Source organism: Osmia bicornis, chromosome 5 (assembly GCF_907164935.1).
Source record: "Osmia bicornis bicornis chromosome 5, iOsmBic2.1, whole genome shotgun sequence".
Classification (NCBI taxonomy): Eukaryota; Metazoa; Arthropoda; class Insecta; order Hymenoptera; family Megachilidae; genus Osmia; species Osmia bicornis.
The window spans coordinates 4488296-4513546 of NC_060220.1; the positions used below are offsets into that span (position 1 = coordinate 4488296).

Sequence of the window (25251 nt, forward strand, 5' to 3'; positions counted from 1 at the left end):
GGTTTCCGGCGACGTTCCAGAATATCAAACCTAAGCCGGCAGCGGACTTAATTGGCCAGGGCAAAAAGGGGTGGCTCGTATTCGAAATAATTGTACGCGTAAAAAGCGAACGATCCTCGTGGAACAAAGAAGCTCTTTTTTATTTTGACAATGCAGGGAATGCAATGAAGAAAGCGAGGTAGGAGGAGAAGAAAACGGGAGCGAGGAGTGTCCGGGGTGGCAATCAGGGAATCACGCGAACGCGTGAGGATGTCGAAAATGACGGGGACCCGTTGGACAAGACGTTGGTATAATTCGCGGCTCGGATTATTGAGACATCGAGAGACTCCTCCATTGAACCCCGATGAAGATGTCCGGTGGTTAACGAGAGAGATGAATAGGAAGTTGGCCCTCCGGCTGGAATATCTCGTTCGAGGGAACCTTACGAGAGGAAGGGAAACAGAGACGAAAAGGAACACGTGATGAGCCTCGCTCTCGTGAACCACGAGGCTGTGGTTTCGCGAAGCACGAGAAGTAAGATGCACACGCTAAAGGTTCGAAAAATAAATTGCACCGAGAGACGTATCGTTGCATGTCGGTCGGTCGGTCGGCGAATCGAAATCGTGCGGATCGGTAGGCAAATTAGGAGAGCGCGAGCCCCAGGGCGCGACTGCTTCTAATGGAGACGTTTCAAAGAGAAAGAGAGAAAGAGAAATACAGTGGTCGCGGAGTGGTGAAGAGAGGAGGTGGTCGCTTTGGGCGAAAGGACCCTTGGTCGTTTTCCCAAGCGAGGTGGAAGAAGAGGATGAAAGGGACCGCGCTACGGAGGAACGAATAAAAAGGGGGATGCGGTGCCGATTCGTAGGTAATTCGTTTCTCCTTTTCGAACCTGTACTTAGACCCTACGCCGCCCTTCCCTTACAACCTTTCCTCTACGCCGCCCTTCTCGTTCGCCGTACGCGCGAGCAAACAGTTGAAAACGGCTGTAATCGATTGGAATAAGAGCGACGGAATGATTTCTCGCCATTTATGGCCGTTTCAGTTGTGTATATTATCCAAAAGTAGAGACTCGTATGATGCGTTTCGATGTTTATACAAACGCCTGGCACTGGAACCCTTTTTTAGCTGGTCTTCTTGGCCAGACCACGTGGAAGGACAAGGAGTGTCGGTTGAAATATCGGGAGCAGCTGTCCTTTTATAAACAGTGCGATTTAATAGCTTCACTCTATACATTTCTACCGCGTACGACTCCAGAACAGGATACTAAAAAACAGGAGATCCGTTCCTTCGAAACATTCATAAACCACTTTTTAATTGTTATTTCGTGGAAAAAGAAGCAGTCGCTCTATTTCGTGCTACTGGTATAATAAACAAAGACTCCAGAGCTGAATTTTAATAAACTAAAATTGTTGACTTTTATTTTGACAGTCTTAGAGTCTTAGAGTATTATATTTAGGTACAGGAGAGGAAAGGGTAAGATGGATATCTTAAGCGAAATAAAGTATAATTGTCTTGTTTCTTATACCAAAAAGATAGCATTTTATTATGATAATCTTCTATAGTATAGTAACAAAATTATACATATATAAATAAATGTAATTTTATAGTTGGTTAAACTTTTGAACTAGTGAATTCCTGGGCATCAAATTGATATTTTTAGATTTTACTCATCTAATACTATCAGAATATGTAAAAAATAGTACACCATTTTGCGTCTCCCAAAGTAAGGCTCAAACTAAAACTGTATTTACAACTTTAATAAATTTATTCGGCCAGAAGGTAGTCAGCTTCTTAAGCACAGCGTGGCATCGAAATTCCGGTGGAACAATTTTCGCGCGCTCGAAGGGAGATCGGTGAACAAGCGTAGTCGCGAGGGTGAACGCCGGTTAAAAGCCGCTGTAAACGGAGTGTACCCAGCTCGGACAAGCGTCGTGCGACTCCACTTAAAACTGCCAGAGAAAAAAAAAGAAAACGAGAAAACAGATTACAGACATGGACGAGTGCCATGTCTCCGAGCCTAATTAGCGTTATCGAACCTCGAGAGGTTGCCGAGCCAGAAACGGGAGACCTGCTGTTGCTGTACTCGAAAGGACACTCGAAGGAACCAGGAACACGTTCCGGTTCCGCTTAACGAGAACTCTATCTCGTTCGTGCGGTCCCAGCTTGCGCTCGTTCGTTCGTAGTTTCGGGAATCCGGAGTAGAAGATAATGTTGGCCGTAAAAGCGCAGTAAAGCGGCCTTGTTTTCCCGTGAACAGCACCGCGTAAACGCTTGGAAATGATCGTTTGCAGGCTTGACTCGGGGCTAAAGTGGCGTCCGAGCAGCGCGGAAAGATCGATCGAAACCGGTAGCGTCGACGTCCTCGCGCAGTCGTTCGCAACGCTCCAACTCGCAACCGGCTCGTAAGGAGCACTTTGTCCGCGCGAAATACGAACGGATCGGTAGGTCTTCGCCAGTGAGAGAGGGCCAGTTTGGTGTCGGTAACGAGAGGGAGAAAAATCGGCGATAATCGAGGCGAGAAGATCCTCCGGCGCGAAACTGGGATCGGTTCGCACGATCTGCCGCATACTTGGGTACCGCAGGGAGAGGAACGAGCACAAGACTCCCTGCAATAAATATCCCATTAAGAACGCTGTGTTACGGGTAATATTATGTTAATTGCCCTGTACGCTCGCTACTAACACATGCGTTTTAGGTAACTCATCTGCGAGTCCACTTTCGTCAACACCGATAGGCTATAAAACGCTTCGATTCGCTTCGAAAAATTGTCTAACCTTCGACTATTTTGTATAGAGTTAGTTTGTGAGCTGTAAATTTTCAACCGGGTGTTTCGTGTAACAAAGACGTCGAATGGAAACGTCGAAAAGGAAAGAAGGATAGCAGAAGGAGGCAAGGAGAGGTAGGTTTTAAGGCTACTCGGAGACACAGGTCGTCGATGACCCGCGCGATAGTTCCGTGCACACGGATACCTGGCAAGGTCCACGGGGGATTCCTAATTCCCATGCAAATCAGCCAATTTATTTGGCAGACCGGCCTCGAACGATTAGGCTAATGCGGTCCGCTGGCCCCACCGTGAGCGTCTGCCGCTCGTAAAACCGTGTTCCCAGCTACGTTGAGACTTTAATTCGCGGCTTCTTCTGGCACCGAATTGGCCATGGTGGTCTCAGCTTGATTAACAACGATTACGTCGTCCGTGGATCTACAGGATCTTCTCCTTTCCCTCGATCATCTTCGCGCAATTACGTAATCGCGCGGGGCTAATAATAATAAAAAAACATGGTCCTTTCGAATTGCACGATGGAAATCATCGATTTCTTAGTTGAAGGGTTAGAAATTACGGTAAACGATTGAAATTTATAGCCAACAAAGGTCGAACCGAAGGAGATCGTGCGAGATCGGCAGCTCGCAAGCCGATCGACGCGACGCCCACACGCGCTACGATCTATCGGCATTCTCGAGTCAGGAAACGTTGAATCGAACAATGGACGGCACCGGTGATATTCTTAAATCAAACTTACCGATTAACGATACCCCTGCGGCCCCGTTATAGAAAAAGCCGCACCGCGTCGGCACGCAATCCGTTGCAGGAGGATTCTTTACTTGGAGAAGAGATATATCTACTTCTCCAAATGATTTATTCTCTATTGAAAGTTTGAAGTTGTTGATAATTGGAGGAATTTAATGATTATATAATACGTTACCCTACTAATTTGTTTTCTTTTTTTATATATTTAAAAAATAAAACAATTATTCTGATTTTCGCTTAGGATATCTATCTTACTCCATCTTCCCCTAACTCCAATTATCATGGAAATTTGTCAAATCCTTCCAAAATAAATGTATCTAGGAGTGAAATTTCCAGATTCGACGAAACGAATCGGTGCACCATGAATATTTATATATTTACCTTTTAATCTAGTTCCACGAGAGCGATTGTGCCGCGCCACCGGCCGACAAAGTCCGAATCATTATGTCCGGCCCACGCATTCTTTCCGCGGCGGTCGGAGCCACGTCTCAGCTTCTCTTTTTGATCGTGCACTCGTCGAGAGTCGAGGCGGCCTGTTCCGCGCCGATCCGGAGAAAGAGGAACGTCCGCGAAGGTTGAGGGAAAGAGAACGCGCGAGAAGAAGCAGGCGTTCGCCAGAGGAACGAGGAGAACGATAGTGATGGAAAGGTAGGAAAGAAGGAAAGAGAGAATGTAAGGGCGGCTATACGCTGGCTGTACCGGCGGTCGAGGTGGTCCGAAGCTCTGCTGGTGGCCTGCTCTCGCACTTACACACTCGATCGCACATTCGATCTTGGGTCGCGAGGCATCGCAGACGACCTCGGACCCTACGTCACCGGCTACGGGGAAACAGACGGTAGACTTCAGTGGACGTAGAACAACGCTTAACAACCCTTCCAGCTCTTCTGTCTAAAATGCACTTGAATCTAAAGGGTTGAAAAATCGAAAATTTCTTTTCTTCCTTGCGAACAGCTTATTATTTAAATACAATGATTGATCCTTTTCTTAAAATAGTAGGAAATATAATATAATATTATATAATGCATTTCTTAATTCTCGAACGGCGAACCATGGGGAGGGCCACAATTTTAATTTAATTATGCATTTCAAATGATTTTCGTTTTTTAACTTTTGCACTGTGTCTTTAAAAATTATTTTTCAAATAATTTTGAAGCTGTTCAAAAGTTAAATAATAAGATATAATTATCTTTCCTAGTCTGAATACTTCTCGTTCCGCATTGAATTATAGTTTTCATTACTTTTTTTAAGAAAAGGGTCAATAACTGTATACGTTATCCTACTTGAAAAGAAGAACCATAAAATTGCGCAAGTTACAGCGGGAATGATTAATGCTCAGAAAATTGCGCGAATAACCTAGTTGAAAATCCTATATCTATCAGTACACGTGTCTCATTAGTAAACGTTCAAGTTGTCGTGGTGTCTAATGGAAAAAAGAGGTTCTTTCACCGTGTAACGAGCGGTGGAATACAATAGAACAGTGGTAAATTCTTTTTTACATCGCGCGCAATGCCCTTAACACCCGTCTTCACCCTTTTCACGCTGTTCTCCGGCTAATTAAAGCATCCTGCGTAGATAACATCAAGAATTTCCAACCGGCTATTCCAAAGAATCGTTACTTTCGCGAGTACTTATCAAACGGATCGAGCAACACGTTACATTAGTAGAAGCATCGAAATCTTTTCTTTTGCATCGCGGTATCGAGGATGAAGAACCGTTAATGACGCGAGTACGGTTTTCTCTAACGAAGCTTGCATAGAGATCACAATTTACGCACGCGTTTTCATCGTTAACGAGAAGCGTTTCTCTTGAAAGTGGGATAAGCCGAGAGGGAAAGAGAGAGAAAATTGGCGATTATTTTCCTAGATATTTCGCGTGTCGCTCAAGTTAATCGGAGAAAAGGGCCGACGGTAGGGAAGAAATTTATCCTCTAATCACGGAATGGCCGCGTATCCGATCATCTCGAGACGATACACGGACAGTAGAAGTCGATTAAAACGGTGAAATATCGTCACGATCTCGCAGGTGCGCTGCCTCGTTACGTAACGCAGCCTGAATGATGACTGCGACAAGATTGTAATTACTAAGCCTAATGAGACTGAAACCCGATCGATGATCGTTGGTAATTTGGTGAGGATAACTGACAGTGGCTGACCCGTGACCTGTGTTAAACCGAACCGCCAGAGAAAACGGAGGATAATCGTAGGAAAGACTCAGCAACGTCCTGACAAGATGGAAAAACGAACCGACGAAACCGCTATGAATGCAATTCACGCGATCATTTTGTTTCCTCGCGTCAGCATCCTCTCATTACCAGCCCCTTAATAGAGACGGACGGTTACGAGCCTCGAAATGAGATCGAGATGATAGGATTTCAGATCGAACCAGAAGATTCTCGATCCTAATGAAGAGAGTTTCGTTACTTATTTCACGGCTAGCGTAATTATTCAGCAATTCCACAGCAGACTCTCGTTATATTACCACGTAAGCAATTAAAAATTTAAATACTACTGCTGCCCTTCCAAATTTTCCATTACAGCGGTCCACTGAGAATCCACTGTACTTCGAAATGCGTGAAAGTCAAAACGCCAGATCGAGTCGAAAATAAAAACCCCAAAATTATATTGTGCACCAACTGATCTTTGTCTAAGGCGCGTTTCCGTTTCACTCGACAAAGGTGGAGGATGATTTGAAAGAGAACACCCTGTAGAGGTTTTTTCTGGTTCACGTAGGTCGCAGATCAGGTCGGTTTCTTTTGTGAGCACGATACACGTCACACGATGCTGTTGTGGCAAGGGTGCCAGAAGAGGGTGAGATTTAATGCACTCTCTTCCTTCCCTTCTCTCCTTTTGCTCTCTTGGCACGACCTCGGAGTCGCTGTACGTATCCTACGGCTTATTCGATCCGCTTTTGCGGCAACCGTTAAATTGGCTCTTCGGGGTACGCATCTGTCGCTAATACTCGAGCCAAAGCTGTTGTCCAGGTCGTAAAAATACGTTGGTTACTCTTGCGGTTTCTTTCGGCTCGTACCATCGAAAATAGAAGCGGATACTTGGCCCGAGACACGCTCGGATGATCGCATTTTTACCCTCCACTGATTGTACCTGATTTCTCAACACTGTCAGCCTTGTTTTAAAGTAAACTGTATTTCAGGGAAGGTTATAAAGAAAGCACTTTACAGAATACTAGTCTCTGATAGAGAATCTCGAGAATCTTTTCCAAGTTGTCGCGATGGACGTTCGGAAGGCGGTTAATACCTTAGGAAGGTTTTAAGATAGCGATCAACGAAAATCTTCTGTTGAGAAGATTTACGCGACAGCTAAGTCTAAATCACGGTACTCCCGTATCAGCGGTGTTAGAAGGATTTTTTTAACCCTCGAACGACGGACCATGGAGAGAGCCCAATTAGTTTTGTAGAAATCGATGAATGGAAACATCTGTTTAATGAGAATTATAATTTATTATCGTCAGTATTGCTAGGATTGAATAAAATAACATTTTTTTAATGATTCGAGTGGCGAACAGACGACGGCTTAATTAGAGATACTGTGTCAAATAAAGATATCAAGAATGAGGGAAAGTTTCGGAAGATCTTCGATACGATTAGATCAAATATGAAATATAGATAATATCCTGCTTTTTGGATTGTGTTGGGTATCTTATTTATTACAAGGATTAACCCTCGGACGATGGACCATATAGAGAGCTCCAATTTGAATTTAACTTTGCATTTCATGTGATTTTCATTTTCTAAATTTTACATTATTCTTTTAAAAATTATTCTTCTAATATATGTAAGTCTTAATATTCTTGTATATTTTTTGTAAGTTTGAGGCAGGGGTTAAAGCTTTAAATACAAATATTATTTTGATCCTTAAAACTTTCATCGTAACCATATGCTCATCTTCGATCGCTTCTTTCAAATTGATCAACAAAATTTCAAAACCAAAAACCCATTTCCCACGACTGTCGAAAAGATAGCTTCAGCTTGCGTCGTTGACAAACACTGAAAACAGTAAGTAGACGAGCATAGCACGCAGACGGGCGAGTGCAGGCAGAATGAAAGACCAGAAAATCCGTTCTTGCGGTTGACCTATGCCGACCCAGCCCTTTGTAACGTCGACGCGTCGTCGGAGCTAAGGAACGTCGAGGATGTCCCTCGATCGCCAAAGGGGAGTACAATGGCATTGCTCGCGTGCAACGTACGCTTAGCTCGCGTGTTTCTCCGCGTCCGTTCGCCTCGAATAGACACGTTTCGCCCGACTGACGTGAGCGAACACGCCTTCTCGAAATCGCAGCGACCCGTCGAATAGAGAACAGAAAATAGCCCGGACCACGAGGCAGGAAGAAAGGGGACGGGGATGTATCGGACATCGAAGGGGACGATGGAAATTCGACATGGAGGATACTCGAACGACGTGATCGAGCACAATAGCGCCTCTGATTGCGTATCGGGGAAAATATTTGCTTTGCGTGCATTCTAGAAGAAAATTCCACGATTCCTTTATTTTCTTTCATTCTTGGACTTCCTCCTGCGACGCCTCTCTCCCCCTAGAGCTGACATACTCGATAGCGTACAGAAGAATAATCCAAACACGCGTCGGTCATTGAAGTTAATAACCTGTATGTTTGCCAAGCTGAAGGGAAAAGCTAGAGAAGTCTAACAGTAAGGAAGACGAAGCGGAGGGATGGTTTATCACGGCAGGAAAGACGCGGTGAAATCACGCGATCCTCACGGAGGTTGCCTCTAGCGGCTAAAGTTGAATCCCGTTGATCGAAGTCGGCATCCCTTTGACGGTGTCGAGGCCGCGGCGGTGTATACATACGAATTTAAAGGATTTCGTGAAACTACGTCCACGAAGAGAGCACAGACGAGAGCGTATCGTATCCTTCTCTCTCGGAGCACAGCTTGAGGCAGGATGAAGACGTCCAGAGCTTCGTGGCAGCTCAAGGTCTGCCACTTCTCCCTTCTCCTGGGAACCGTTTTCTCTCTCTTCCTTTTCCATTCCTCTCCGTTCATCCTGCTCGCTTTCTGCTCTCTCCGCTCCCTCTCCTTCTGTCCGACCGTCCTCGTTCATCCTTGATCCTGGTCCCTCTGTTCGTGCCGCCCTCGGCGGTTCGGTGTTCGCGGGAAGAAGAAAGTGGTCATCGACGAAGTGGTTCGAGAAGGACGAACCGAAAGGATTCTCGTGGAGAGGGATGACTAGCATAAAACAGGGAGGGGGCTGGAACCCAACCGACTGAAATAATAGGTTGCGCCTGCGCGCTCATTAACCTTTATACCCTGCCAGGCTACAAGCACCACCGGCCGACCTTCTTCTTTCTTTCTTCCTGCGATACACCTCGGTATACCTTGCCGGACGATATGTGTGTTTGCTTTGCCATGATCGGGCACACACGAGCCGCCGATTTTCGACTCCGACTCTCGCCACCCTCTTCGTCCGGCCTCCGCTCCATCTTGCACTTGGATGAAATGTAAAATTAGGACCAGGAGCATTTTCGAATGTACAGAAATTTGTAAACGATCAAGTTTGAATCGTAACGATAATCCTCGCACCCTGTACAAATCTACGCCCAGTTTCGTTCCGGAATTAAAACACGTCCCCCAGCGAAATGGCCATTAATTTCCGAAGTCCGGGCCGACCCGGACTTTTCCAGTCGCCGGAATCCGTTTCAGAACGTCAAAGGCAAGCGCGACTAATGCGATCGTCGAAGCTCGCGCGGACCACGAAGAGGGTTGGTCCCGCGTTAAAGGGCGCGTGTGCTTCGGCTCGAAGAAGAGATTACAGTTGCGAGCCCTTTTTCGTCGTCGAACGACGTGTTTACGGATTAAAACGTTGCGCTCTCGTTGATGCGTCGGCCTTCTCTTTCCAAGGATTACCAGAGTTTCGATGTTACAGCCCGTTCCATCGGGCTTCTTATATTCGTCTGCCACTCTCGTTGACAAACGTCCGATGTTTTCGGATCAGCCTTTCAAAACGGTTTCTGGGAATGTTTCCGTAACGTGCACTCTTTTCGAGAGCCTATATAAAATTTTGCTGTATCAGAAGAACTCATCGAATTTCTTACCTACCCTCTTAACTTCACAAAGTAATCGTTATTATATAAGAAGAAATAGAGAAGAACGTATACATCAACATAAAAAAGAAAAACCGTGAAGATTTATCTGTCAGATAGTCGCATCACGTTCTTCGCCATCATTCCATAGACACAAAAACGTCTCGGCTATAATTAATTTCAAATTAAACTCAATTACTCCATTGTTACTCCGTCCTTGTCAGATCGCACCGAGTCATCATTGAAATCCTCCGACGGACAGACAAGCATGGATTCCGGTAAAAGGTCGAAACGTTAACGACCTTTTATTATAAGCAGAAAGAAAGAAAGAAACCGGTGCCATCAAGACAGGCACTTAAAAGTCTAGCACGAAGGAAGAATCAATCAAGTCGGTCCAGCTGCGCGTCGAATTCCACGTCGTTCTACGAGCCCGCGATCGTCTATCGATATCGTTTATCGTTCGATCGTTATCGGAAAGGAGGCCGCTCGGTGCAAAGACACAAGTCCGGGACGCGTTCCACGGTGGCGAAATTCGTATGGGGGTTTGATCGATTCCAGCTATCTCGAGAACCGACGAGACAAAGGAGGCGCGCGCGGTAGGAAGTTGATCTCTGCGCCGCGCCGTTTCGTACGCTCGATCCTCTGCGCCTCCACCTGACAGAGGGCCACAGATTTATCACCGTGCCTACCCGAACCAGATATCATCTCGCCTCCGCAGTCCTCCGTGTCCCGTCATACGTAATCCCGCCGCTCCGACAGCTCATCTATTTATGTGGCATTTCTTTTCTCTCTGTCCCCCTTCGTTCTCTGCCACCGACTCGTACACCCCCTGCCAGCTACCTCCTTCCTCGGGAATACCTTCGTCTCCCTTTACACACACCGAAACGATCCGCCTTCACTCCCAGAAAATTCAATTCCGATCCTTTCTCCCCAGAGTCTGTTGTTTTCAGGCGAATAGAAAGTGTGGATTATGAGATTAGATAGGAACAAGTGTTATTCGGTTACCATTAGAAAGACCATAAAGGAAAGCGACGAAAGGCGGGTTTAACGAGACCAGCGGTTCCCGTTCGTCGTATAACTCTTTTAATCTTTATTGCGACGTCAAACACGCTTCGTGGTACATTAATACCAGTCTCGCGTGCATTTTACGACGGTTAAATAAACGTTACCTTTAGTGTACACGTTTTTACATCCATTATTGTTGTAGAAGCGAATTCTATAGGAACGTTGGTTCCGTCAAGTCGCTACTCGTTTCTGAAACGTTCTTAGCCAATGACTTTTTTGAAATACTTAGCACTTTATCTACCGGCAGCCTATTAACAGGCTTTTTGACTGTAGTTGACTAATTAGTAACCTTTTGATTATTACAAATTCACTAACCTTTTGGGGGGAAAATTATGGTTGACAAAATTTTGATATATTCCTTAAATATAGAATAATTTATACGAAAAATTTTACATCAATCGGTTCAGTCGTTTTCATTTCTAAAATTCAAAGATCACCCTACCTTGAACACCACCATAGGGAAACTCTTTAAGTTATTGTTAATTATAAGGTGGTAGGTCCATTTCATTTATAGCCGGTGGATAATGTGTTAAGTTGATTAAACGGTTCCGGTGATTGGACAGTCTAATTTACAAGATCAATTCGGTGACACTTTTCGAAACTAGAGCAGCGTGATTGCACTGCATGATAGTCGGATTGTTAATAACAAGCGCCGCCGAAAAAATGACCGCATTAACGGAAACGTATTTCGTCGGTGACGTGGTCAAGAAGCGTAACGGGTGAAAGCAAATGGCGTGCTCCCGACATTGGAAACACGCGAAGCGAAAATATAAAGATCGCTCGTTCCGAAACACGTGACATGTCGATTCGATATGGTGCAATGTCGTTGCGGTTTGAGGTTTAAGCAACGATACCATTAAACGTGACGCAAAGGCCCCATTTTTATTTCACCGATATATATGCAAATGGGTGTCGTTCATTTATTTCACAGGAATTTAAAGAAAATTTTAAAAAATGTTTAGTTTAGAGACAAAATTAATATTTCGAGTCGCAGTTAACGCAAAAGTAATTAATCACGTTATTCAAAGTTTTCTTTTACTTTGATCTTTTATTTGGCAAATGGAAGATAAAGAGATTCAAGGCCAGCCAGGTTGGCAATTGCAAATCGTTAACACGGATGCTCGAGCAAATTGCACTACTTTTATTACCGATTTTATTCCTCCTTAACTACCCCTTCGTCACGACAAGGACGCTTCAAGTTGAACAAGAGAATTCTTTCAAAAAACGTTCAGTCGGTAACCGCAGAATTTTTTCATTTTCCTGTCTGGACGAGATACTTTGTCCCAGGGCGGATCTCTTCATAAGCGGGACCATTCCGGCTGAAAACGTTGCGGACGAGACTCGACTCCATGGACGTCGAGCTAAATCGCTTAATCTGAGGACGATCTCCGACGTTAGCGGCCGTTCACTGTCTCTCCGGTTTAGCTTCACCGGATGCCGGCTGCCCGTCAGATTTCTGGCGATGAATCGCGGGCCCACGGCGGATGCCTTCGACGTCCCGCACGATCGAACCACCAGATACAGTCGGTTCGGTGATGATAATCGAGCGTACGAAACATCGGCTCCATCCTGATGTCGCTCGGAAATCATACAACAGGGTTGATCTTTGAAAAAAATTCCGCCCGGTGAATCGTGCGCGAAACGCTTGCAAAAAGCGTCCCGATCATAAAGGTAGGATTGAGAAGTTGCAGTTGTATAGCAATCGGAGAAGAGGAATTTTGATGGCATTTCGCGCGTAAATCATTAAAAGCAACGATTGTACGCGGCTGGCGTGAAATACGGTTGCAATTAGAGCCAGCTGCTTAATTAATCGCGTTAGTCTACGATTAGAAATTTTCGCGTATCGTTCGCGACAACCGCGCCCACGCGTGCAGCCATGAATTAAATCCGAGTTTCTCTGGTTTTCTATCGCGCGGAAAATAAGATGTTCGCGAGTAGCCGGTGCCCGAGCTGATTCGATTCGCTTCAGCGACTATTATCGTTTGTCGACTCGCGTTCCTTGACGTTGATTACGGTACCAGCGGCTTAATGCGACTGTTCCTCGCGTTTAAGCGAGCGTTGCAAATGCGAGCGACGACGCTGCCACTCGGGACCGCGAAAGTAGGCAAGAATAAGATAATGACTCGTTTAATTCCGCTCGAATTTATGACGACCTTGGGGATCGCAATTAAATCGCGACCATTCGGAACCTTGAGGAAACCCGGTTGTACGACGGTTAAGAGAATCCTAATTAAACCGTACTCTCGCAAACGAGTATGAAGCGGCTTGATTATAACGCGGAACGTCCCGAGTAAGTGACCATAAAAATGCGATAAAATCATGGAAACTGGAAATATCTAGACCAGTGATGAGCACCCTGCTCCGATACCAAGTAGAAGTATAAAATAAAGCGATATCGAATTAACACTTTGACGGTCGATGTCGTATATTCTAGCGACTTTGATGTGCTGCACTTTATTTTTATCTACTTTGTTGTATATCTTTCTATATTTTACGCATGAATACGTATTCCATTGAAGAATAATTATAGTAGAAAATTTTGAAAATATGATTAATGTGAAATATGGAATTACAATTGGGACTATCTCCATGGTCCGCCGTCGGAGGGTAAAGAATGACGTTGGCGAATTCGCGTTCCGCGGTGGCGGAACGAAAAATATAATTAACCCGAGGCGGATGTTGTTGGGTAGTTTGGTCGAAAGGCGAGAGACGGTCGCGTTAAGTGGTAAGCAGCGTGATCAGTGGCCGCGAAACGCAAATCGACGAGCGATGATAATCGCGCGAATAAGACGTCGGATGCTGGCCGGCCGTCCGCGTTTCGTCGTCCCTCTTAAACGGTCCTCGGGAACGCCGCAGGACGAGGAGAGAAGCAAAAGATCGGTTGGGTGGAGACGGCGAAGAGAGAAGCCGAAAGGGTTCGCTCGAGGAACGGTGTGTGACAGCGTGTAATCTCGCCTCAGCTTCGAGCCTCGCCGAAAATAACAGGTTCCTCTTTCCCTCGTTCAACGCGATCTCTTCTCTTCCTTTTTTTTTCTCCACCTCCTCATCTTCCTCTCCCGCTCTTCAGCCTTTCGTTTGCCACTTGCCACCACGAAATTTCGTCGCATCTGCTCCCTTATGTGCAAGCATCGTTCTCTCCCTTATCCGCCCTGCAAACTTACGATTCCGCGTCGGAGACATTATTAAGCCAACAACCACGTTCAGGATCATCGTCGAACCGGATCCTTAATGCTCGCCTCCTGTGCGAGGTGCGCGCTCTTTTAGCAGCACTTTAATGACGCGATCGAACTGTGATATTGATCGTAATAACGAACATATAAAAGTGCACTGTCGCTCGTAACGATCGCGATTCCGATTCGATGGGTCTCGTGGCGTTTCTACACGGGTATTATGTTGCGGTACGATGCTAAGAGACATCGACGATAAAAAAGGAATTCTGATTCTTTGCAACTCTTCCTTCGAAGTTTAACGAAATAAGCGTTGGAGGTTTTAAGCTTTTAAGCATTTTTCTAATGTATGCACGTGATAAAAAGCATTAGGGTAACGAATACAGTTATCGATCCTTTTCCTGAAAAATTAGAAAATATAATATAATGCGTTCCTTACATAGTAAACTATAATTCTATTCGAAACAAGAAGTATTCAGGCTACGAAGAATGATTATATTTTATTATTTCACCCCTACGAAATTTCGAAAATAAAAATAGTATGTACAGAGTTAAATTAGAATTGTGGCTCTCTCCAGGATCCGCCGTCTTAGGGCTTTCTTCATGGTCCGAGGTTCGAAAGTTAAGAAACGCATTCTTTTTTAAGAAAATAGACAATCATTGTATAGCGTTAAAAAACTGAATACATTACCCTACATTCTTTACGCTCGAGCGACAGCCGCCTCCAGCCAGCGTTTCTTCATTACCCCACACAATAACAAATTACAATCACATCATCGCAAATGATATACCAATACGCCACAGGCAATCCCATCGACGACAGACTTATCCGCGTGTCATCTATTCGATGTTATTACCGGCATGCTATTACTATGCAGGGTGTGTTACCAATGATGGCATCTCGTCCACACCTCTAGATATCCGGTGAACTCATAGATCAACGTCGCGAAATTTCACGAGTATATCGTTTGCTTTTATTCCCGATTCGATTGGAAATGCCGATTAAGACAACGGCTCGGCGGAGGCGCGTGGACACCGAGGACATATTTCGCAGATCAATTTCTCTTGTTCGAAACAAGGCACACGATGCCGATCACGGCTTGGTGTGTTTCGCGGTGGAGAACAGCGTCGTTGAAAAATGACGTTTCGCTCGGTTAACCACAGTGTCGAGGAGAACGACTGAAAGTTATCCGCTTTGGACGCCCGGCTCGGTTGGTAGTTACATCGGTAGCTTTCGACCGATCGTGACGTGAATCGAACGATCGGAAGTAGACACGTTTTTTTTTATCTGGCGCGGCAGCGCTGTCTTTCTTTCCTGCCAGCTCTGACGCCTGTTTCACAATGACGACGATGATATCGCGCCACGCCGATCCGTATGAATACTGAAGAATCAATCACCGTTGCCGATCGGCGTGCTCGATAGCCAGCCCGTTGCACGATCTAGATTTGCATCGCTGCTCCGCGCCATTGAAATCATAATAATACATCGATCCATTATTATCAAGAGCTCTGTGAACGAGATAGCGAGTGTCGTTTAACAGTCGGCTTCCAACGCCGAATACTTTCGCGGTAATTGATCCATCTTTGACCGGTGTCCATCGATCGCTCGTCGGAGAGATTCGTAACTTTCGAAATTATTTCAGTTCGTCGGTAAAAGGACGAAAGGGTTTTTCGCCAGAGACACGTTCGAAGGATTTCAGACGAGACGTCGACAAATTCAGGTTGATCGTCGGCTAAGAGATCGCTTAGAAGGTAGAACGTCGGTAGAAATTTATTCTGATAATGAACTCGAGTAGAAAGTATCAGTGCGAGCCATCCGATCCGAAAAGGTGGCGCGTAGACCGGTTCGAAACCACATTCCCCCCGTTGACAGAAGTGCCGAATCATTCGGACCTATCCACTGTCAACGTTGGAACACTGGATTTTTATCGAGCAGAGATTCGAACGATGAAACTACTTCTCGCTGACCGATAGTTCGATATCTTACGCTCAATTAAGCGATCATTGTCATGCACGAGCCCTTCCATTCTTCGAGGAAATCGTTCGATTCGGAGGAAGGTTAATGAACTTGGTTATTAAGAAAATATTAGTTCAATTAAATGTTAAAATCTCAACTTTTATTGCAAAAAATAGACAAACAAATCTTTATGAAAGACAAAATGTCAATTCGAAAGATAGTTATAGGAAATCATCAGAGTTGGGCATTATTTTAAATAAACTTCTGAAACAAATTTCAATGAAAACAAAGATATTTAAGAATAAGAAATAAATGATAATTAAAAATTCAATTAGTTATTTGAAAATAACAGAAAAAACAAAGAAATGTCTTCAAATTAGAAATCATTCGCTATTTGAAATAATTTGCTTTTATTCGAGATTTTTATTCACAGTCCGCTCCGAACAACCGACCATGAAGAGAGCCCCAATTTTAATTTTAATTCGAAATTTTACCCTGTTCTACTATAATTATTCAAAATAAATTTTCATTCAAAGAAAAAATTATTTATAATTTCTCAATATTTTCATTTTATTCAAAATACGTATCAGAAGATTGTTCAATCAATAATGCCAAACTCTAAAAACGATAAACGTTTTCGATGCACAGCTGAAACGATTAGACAAGATTTACGTAAATTCTTCAACTTTAAGGTCAGCCTGCTTAAATCATGGAAAACGTTACCCGCAGGCCTGCTCGTTTACTGGAATCGTTTCGATTCAGTCCCATCTTTAAACACGATGGCGCATTAGTTTCCTGTCTTACGAGAAAACTTTGCGTCGTCTCCGGGGTCGAGCGTTAACTTCGATAGCTGGGTGGTGGTTGTTATTTCATATTACGCTCGTCCCGACGGTGGCAGCGGCCTGTGTACCCGCGTGAATAACCGGCCTACGGTGCCGTATGGTAATCGGTATTCGGATTCCTCACCACGGGTCGCTGGATCATTGCGTTTCCTGGCAATAAATTGTCCAGCCGAAGCTCCGCGTGATACGTACAGAGGCATCCACTTGACGCTGCACTTTATATCTTCTAATCTATGGATGCAACGTGAAAAATTCGACTGGCTGGACATCGTTATCCCGCATTCCGATAAAATTTCCCATGCCTTCAGTCTGCTGGACTAGACAACCTCTTGCGCCAACGATTTTATCGTTTGCCGCGATTAAATTAATTACATGCCCGTTCCGAAAGTGACGTTAAAGTGTTGCGTGCGGTAAAGAAATAAAAACTGGGCGAAACACAATCATTCGAAAATCTGTCAGCGACATCGCAAGTTGGATCTTGAAATCCTATTACATCAAGCTTGGAATCACAGGATATAATCATAAGAAGGTTCCTCGGGTGTTGCAAACAGCCGCGTGTCACGCGAACTCGAGTTAACACTCTTCAAGCTTGATGATCACCGAGGAGAAACGAATCAGATCTCCGGAAACAACGATGAACTTAAGAAACGGGGTGGTTTGAAGAGGACGAAAAGAGGGAGAGAGCGTATAGAAAAAAAGAGAAAGAATGATGAGGGAAAGCGGTGATTCGACGGGAGTACGTTGGATTGTCCGGGTTTCGCAGGGAACGCGAACGGAACGTATAATATCGGCACGAGGGTGAAAGAGAAAGAAGAAGGGAGCAGGAGAAAGAAACTGGGAAGGAAGAGAGAAAGGTAGATCTCTTCTTTCCTGGTGGTTGGGTGCAGAGGGTGGGGGCAAGGTGGATCGCGGATTGAGTCATTATGCTTGCTCGGAGGAGACCACAGGCCTTGATGCGGGAACGGCTGCCATCGGCTCGTGAAAGGAAACCGACCGGATGATTCAACGTATACAGACGGACAAAGTAGTCGCGGTGCTTACTATACCCTGCACTCATCCGTTTCTCCTTGCTATTCTTCTTCGTCTCCTTCATTGTCCGCTTGTTCTTCCTATTCCGCGTCTCCTTCGCTCGATCCGTTCATAGACCGATCTACGCTACTGATTATACAGAATGTACCATAATATGTGGGCATAACTTCAGCGGTCCATTCAGAGCACATAAACGAGGAAAAAAGTTGGTATAAATGTTTCTCCTATCTGATCTTATTTCCGAGTTAGAGAATCGTTTTTGCGTTGTGCCGGTTGTTCGACAGAAATCGCTTGGATGCGAGTCTCTAGACTTGATCTTGTCGTCGATCCTTCTCACGGGAGGAGCTACGCAAGTGGTGCGCTCAATTATTAACCCTTGAACAGCGGAAACTTACAAAATATATACAGCTAAAATTAATTACTTCTTTGTAAAATTTGTTTTGTTTTATAAAAAATATTGAATTTTATCGCTACACATTAATTTACTTAATTTGACTTAAAATAAATACAAGTTGACGTGCAATAATATTAAAAACAACTCGAATTCAAATTAATAATTAAAGGTCTGCCTCCAAAATAGGGGGCATTCAGCTTGGCAAGTTTTATAAGGTGCCAAAGTTTCATTAATAAGTGAGTTTAATTAAACTCCCTCGTCAGTTTAATTAATGAATAACAAAATATATTGAATTATTAAAGTAACGGATCAGTCTAGTCGAGTAATACCGTCGTATTCGAGAATACCACAATATTATGACGTCGTCGAGGTCCATCGACGAGAGTTCTGCACCGATGCCATTATGAGTGCCTAAGCCGCCACTGGATTTTATCTCGGTTCCCAAGCTGGTGTAAGCCGAACGAGCTGACAAGCTTCGTCCTTTTCGACGAAGAAAGATAGACAAAGGGTGCGACAAATACGAAGGAAAGGAGAAACCACAGGTACAGGGACCGAAAAATCCTTGCCCGAAGCCACGCGATCGATTACCTGACTCTACGAGAACGTCCAAGAATCTTTTGACAAGTCACTTTGCTCGACTCCCAACGAACCTCGTTTCGCGGAATCGTTCCCATCGCTGCCGACCGATACTAATCTCGCTAACATATCGTCGTGCCTACTCGGTGAAATGCATATTCCACTGGATCACGTGTCCCTTTTCGTTCTTACTCATTTATTTCCCTCTCCTTTTATCTTTGTTTCCCTCGTTTAAAATGCGAGCCAAGCGTCGATGTCCCGCAGAGTCACATTTATTCACTTTCACCTTCTTTCGAGCGCGGACCATCAGCGAAGTTCGTGTATACTTGAAATAACAAATGGCTCTATAGAGATTTAGACGGTGTAGAAGAAAAAAAATGAAACCTGAGGACCCGTTACATAGTCGCAGGAGTTAATATCGATGTACGGTTAAAAGACACGACAAGTAGAGCAGTTGGGATGCCCGTGAAAGCGCGCTCTCTCCGTCGAATTACATCGCAAATTACGATCCCCCGCTGTTCACGAGGCAAGACCCCACGCGTGTCCTGATGTACGTAGCGCCACGCAACTCCTTCGCATTAAGAGAGTTGATGAAGTCTTCTGTGCACGGTGCATGTTTCAGCCAATCGCTTTTTCCTCCGCCGACGAATTTCACGGTTACCAGCGAGCCATTGCACGTGGCATGTCTTTCTTTCATTTACGGGTGCATCACAGTTTATCATGTTACTATATCAATAGTAATAGTAACAATAATGTCCTCTAAAATATAAAACAGGGTGTAGAACGAACGAAATTGCACTCGCGGTGTCAGAAAGCGCGCTTCGCTCAGTGACTTCAATGCCGGCACAAGACACGACGCGACAAGATGGGCCGGGTCGGGCGGAGAATAAAACGAGACGGCACGTTTTTCCAGCTCCGGGCAATTAAACCGAATCGGTACTCGCAGGGAGGAGAAGGCGGGTAACATGTCACAGTCGCGTTTCTGTCCTTTCCGAGCATCGGAATTGAAGAATTTACGAGAGCGTTGGTGAGCCGTGCATTTGCCTTTTCACCGCGCCTCCCTTAACCGCATCCTGCTCGGTATCTCGGCTCGGTCTCCCTCGAGTATCAGGCCGAAATTTCGTTGGTCCCCACGTCGATGCTTCTCTCGTCTCGTCTCGCTTCGTCCATCCGTCCGTCCGTCCGTCCGCTCGTTCATTCGTCCCGCGTTGCCGCGCGGATTCAATGTCCATGCAAAGTAAACGGCGGCCTCGGAACGGCTGTCAATTATCCGTTATATACGGCCCTGGCCCTCGAACCCATTCTTAACGACCCCTTAAAGCTGGACCCCACGGTCCACAGACCCCATCCCCTCGTGACCGTGTACATCGCGCGGCCGAAAACTCGGCCGATACACGGAGCAGAAGGGCTTCTTCTTCTTCTTCTTCTCCTCGGACGACACGAACGAACGGAAAGACGAACTTGAAGAGCAGAAGGGAAGGGGGTGAAAGACAGAAGCGGTTTCCGGGAATCGTTTGGTATTCCAAACTGTACCGACACTCGCGGCACCTTCCTCCTTCAACCTGCGGACAGATTCCTCTCGGATCGTCCTCTCGGCCGGTTGATACGGGGACGATCGCTTCTCTATAGCCACGCCGCGAAGTGTGTCAGAATTGCAAATGGACAGAGCGGCAACCGACGAAACACAGGGAGCAACGCAGCCGATGGAAAGAGGGCGCGAATTCCAGCGTGTAATTCTCTAAAATGGATTCGAAGCGAGAGAGGAATTCGAGGCTCCGTCCAGAGGGTGGGAACGATTTTCGGAAAGGGCGAACGCGTTTCGTGTAGACGGTGGGAAAGGTTCGGTCCGATTTTATCAACGGAATCTTTCCTATTCGCTTTTGTCTCAACGAAATTTGTTCAGGCACCTTCGTGCTCGCAATCCAGCAACGCGGAAACAAAGAATCTGTTAACGAGAGGAGAATCTTGCCATTCCAGTTAACCGGGGAATGGAATGCTGGGGTTAACAAGTGTAAAACGTCATCCCTGCGATCGTAAACGCCAACGCCTCGTAATTATAACGATACGTTCCGTTCGAACGTAACAAGCGGGGTGGAGAAACTGAGAGCGTACACTTTTACGCGTTCGAGCGACTCGTTAAGGTGATAGAAGAAAATCGCAAATCATATTTCTGTATCTTTTTCGACGTGTTAATTTAATCGATTTATGGCGATATTGTTTTTCAAATTGTCTAAAAGAAATTTCACTCACCGATCGAAGTTTTCTACAAATTCTTGCGGTTCCGAAAAGAATCTTGGCAAAATTTGGTTAGGTTTCTGGACTGGAACTATCTTCCCCGTTTGATTCAATCAAATCCCTTCTACGATTAATTCTTCATAGCAATTGAAATTTTTTGGAATATTCGTCGACCGTAGAATAAGGTACACACCTTAGAAAAAGGACACGAAAACACGAAAAATTTGTCAAAATTGATCGAGTCACGATTTCGTGTAAGAACCGATGGACGTCGATGCTCGACTATTTGATTCCTCTATATAGGGTGCGAATTAAATTTAATATTAGATTCTTATTTTAAATCATAAAATTTATTAAAATGTTTCTGTTGACATATACATTCACTTCTGTTGAATTACAGTAAAAGAATTACACTACAAACTAGTTCATGTTTCTCTCTTTATCTATTTATTTTTTTCATTTTATTTTTAATTTAAAACTTAATATACATTGAACAGTGGTAGTTCTACTAATAAATAAAAGTTTGATAAGGTATTCTAGAAAAATCATACTAACAGAATATCCAAATTTTTGAAGAATCAATTATTTTGCTTTATCAAAGGTATGTAATCGCTTAAAAAAGAAACATGCTGAAATTACAAGCATCGCCACACGAAATAATCGTAGTCCCTGAAGAAGAAGCGTGGACGAAAATTCTCGTTGAATTTTTCTGATCCCACCTGACCAGGGAACAAGTCGAGAAACGCGTTTTTCGGAGGAGCCGCGATCGAAAGCACCTCGAGTGTGGAATACGCGTCGAATTTGTCGAAGACGCGTCAGAGCCGCGAATAATGGTTTATTAACAAAGCGTTGCCAAGGCGTGCGAAGGAAGTGACAGAGCGGTCTCGAGTCAGGGAGGGTGAAAGAAAGGAAAAAAGAAAGGATAGGAAAAGGGAGAAAGGAAGAATTCCGACGCCGGGAGTTCAATCATGAGTTTCGTCGACGCCTTCGAGAGAAGGGTCTTGACACAACGGGGCTTTAATTACGCCGATATCACGGTAATTAAGCCGATCAATGCGTGCCATTGTACAGCGACTACGGGGCCCCATCGACGCTAAGGCCCGTCCATAATCACGGTCATGGACCCCCTTCGTTCGACACAAAAGCACCCCGTCCCGTAGGACATCGGTACACACCATAACTACGCTCCGATCTACCTCCCTTTTTTTACGGGGAAATTGCGTGAAAGAAGGCACAAAAATCGGCTCGATTAATTGAAATACCTTTTACAACTTTCATGGAACCGGCTTGTGCAAGAACATCTCTCGCTCTCTCGTTATTTTCTCAATTCGATATCAAATCATTCATTTCGTATTAAGAATATCGACGAAACGTTTATGCAGTCGTCTTCCTCGAAGTTTAAGCTTTAAATTGATATATCACAAGTGCTATTTATCAGTAATTTTACGTGATGAATCGTATGATTCAAGACATAATATCCTCCTTTCGAATCTTCTTCGGTTAATGGTAGAACGTGTTTCTTTCCTAGCGTTTCTTCGATTCGAGGGAAATCGTGTGTGAAATTCGTAGCTGCAGGCAGACACGGTCTCATGCCGCGTGCTCGTTTATCGATGTAATCGCAGTTTGAGCAAGCATCCGCACCAGAAAATCGCTTCAAATCGTTCCTCCCTAAAGCGTACTCGCTGGGAGGTTCGCGAAGTCGCGCACGCCGCCTGGTTACGACACTGATCGTTCCAATAATCGATTAGGATTATACTTTGTAATCATCTGCCAATACGATGATTCATCCTTATCGGCGCGAATTTACTTCTTATTATTACGGGATATCCTTAGGGTTTCCATGATTCAAACCAGACGGATGAACAGCAAAGAACGCTTTGTCACTTTGTTTATTCAAGTTCTTCCAGTGGTAGGACCTCGAAAGGAAGAGGGAAAAAGAAGATTTGTTTGCGGCCGCCCGCACCGTTTCCACTCTGTTTGTCATAGGAGTTAGAGGACGATCGTCTAGTCTTCTTCAGAAAACGGAAACGAATTCGAGTCGGTTTTCCATTCGAGTTTCCCTGTTATTTACGTCGGTGAAACACGAGCGGAATTGGGAAGAGTCAAAATCGCGGTTCGTGTAAATCTTGTACAATCTTGTCTCTCTGGAAATTATGATTAAACTATACAAGAAACAAATTATAGACGCATAGTATATGAGACGCCGACAATTTTCACCTGACGCATATATGCGTCGATAGCAGTCAAAGGGTTAAGGCGCCCAGGTAAACGAAACACACTTCTCCCTCTACTATACGCCTACTTTGTAATAATCATTCGGTAACATTCTCGTTGCAGGTGACGGTAGCCAGCAGCAACACGCCAAGCACAAACACGGTTCATCCGAGTGTGAACGACATGGACTGGTTCGCCGGTGTGGCCGAGGAAGAGCTGTTGTACTACACGGGCGTCGGCAACGACGTCGATTCTCTTTGGGCTGTGATCGGAAGCTTCGTACCACCACCACCTAGACCACCTTATTTACCTGAGGAGGCTGTTACCACTGACGGACTCACCACCTGTGATTTGTGCTCCTGGGCGTGGAGGAACGACAGGCATTCCTTCTCCCTGGACGGCACCCTCGGTAAGCGCTGATTCAACTTGATCCCCAGTTAGATTCTTGAAATTCACGCGACCATCGTTACCTTAACTTCTAATCAACTTGAACAAACAGACATTCCGAAGGTTTTCCCGTCCTTCGAATTAAAAGCCTTTGTACGAGAATGTTATTCTTTCTCGGTGACGTATCTTAGAAGCGTCCACTGCGTGATTCGTTCTTCCTGTCAGCATTTCGGCTAGACCTCCGTTGAAAAGGGTTGAGAAAGCATAACCATCGTTGATGGTTAAGGGACCACCGCGTTATTCCTTCTGTACATACTCGAACGTATTTGTGACGTGTTTGTTCGTCGAAATGTTTGCTCCTCCTAGTCCACTGGATACTTCGAAGGAACTTTGTATCCGGCAGCCCTCGTGACTCGACGATTTTTCGTTTCGTGCTTTTTCTTTTTAAAGTTTTCGTCGAACTAGTTTGCGCATAGTTTCAATCCAACGACGCGTAACAACGGAGAAGATGATTATTATCAGACACAGAGTGTTTCATCGCGAGGCTTGTTTCTTTTTTTCTCACACACGAAAAAGGGTTGGCTATTTCATTACAACGAAGAAGTCGGTGGTTAGGCAGCTGGATTACAAAACAAGCAGCTATTAGGGGCAAACGAGGTGAGCATCCCGAAGCCCTGGTCCATTAGGATTTAATGACGGCTAATAGAACGTTGGGATATCTCGTACGTGTCCTTAAAGCAAATATTAAACGACGATATGTTGGCCGTACGAGGTTGACCAACCGATCGATCAATCTTCAAGGTGTTTGCACGTTTTTGAAAGGAAAAAAGATAGCATAATAGACATTTGCATGCGACAACTCGGGAACATTAACGTCGAAGCTGTTGACGATGTCATAATCGAAAGAGGAAAAGGAAAACATTAGAGTATGCATGGTGTACCTCTTTCAGCGTACAGGGTCCTCGAGGTCGAAGGTCGACGGTTGGGCACACCATGGGAGGCCAAGCCGTGCTTCGTGCCCGTGAAACTTGTATCCTACTCACTCTCTCTCGAACTTCTCCCCATCCCACGTTCGTGCTAATTCTCGTAACGGACAAATTAAGACGGATAATTCAAGAGTCCGCTTTCGCCTTTAGCCCAACCTCCACATCCGGTTGAGACGGCGCAACCAATCGGAGCTCCGATTCGACCACTCCTGTGCTTCTACCATCGACGATCTTATACTTTAATTCCTTCGATAGGTTTCTAGGTATTACTAGAATTAATAAACTATTGGTGGAGTCTATCTGGATATAAGTGTAGAGCAAAAGTTCCTAAACTTATTTAGTCCACCCACTTCTTCAGATAAAAAGTTATTGAGCACCTTAAAGTGGTAAAGTGGAACGAACGTTTTCCCCACCATTTTTCAATGAAAAAATGTACCTTTCTTCTTTCCTTTTTAATATTGTATACCTATCTATTTTTCTTTTTATAAATGAATAGTATTTGTCTATAATAAGAATGCATCTCGAATTAAGATTTTCATCACTCTTTTCCCTATATAATCATGCCAGAATCACGTTCCACTTCCACCCATTCGAAAGATGCAAATTTTTCAAATTTACACCCCTAATTGTACCTGAGGCAACCGCCCCCAAGGAGGCGATATTGCTTTCTTTGGTAAAACACTGTTGTAGACCAAGCAAAATTAAATCGATAGAAAAAGCGAAAAGATTCTTCCGTTATGTTTACTCGATCGAAAGAAATTGAAATTGAAATACAACCGATGGCAAAGGGGTGACGACGAACGGAGGCCGAGCTGTACATCCGGTCGAAGGAATTCGTCC

The 25251-nt window shown here is 44.7% G+C and overlaps 1 protein-coding gene across 3 annotated transcripts in view; it reads left to right on the plus strand.

Annotated features, from left to right (window-relative positions):
* The window catches only part of LOC114880393 (TSC22 domain family protein 1-like), a 63699-nt gene that overhangs the window by 13330 nt on the left and 25118 nt on the right, over positions 1 to 25251 (plus strand). For 2 of the 3 annotated variants that reach the window (XM_029196356.2, XM_029196374.2), the window contains exon 2: positions 23162 to 23447. In XM_029196356.2, the coding sequence (XP_029052189.1) occupies positions 23162 to 23447 (286 nt within the window). Of the gene's footprint in view, positions 1 to 23030; positions 23089 to 23161; positions 23448 to 25251 lie in introns of those variants that run through there. The other variant, XM_029196365.2, reaches the window with a different exon arrangement.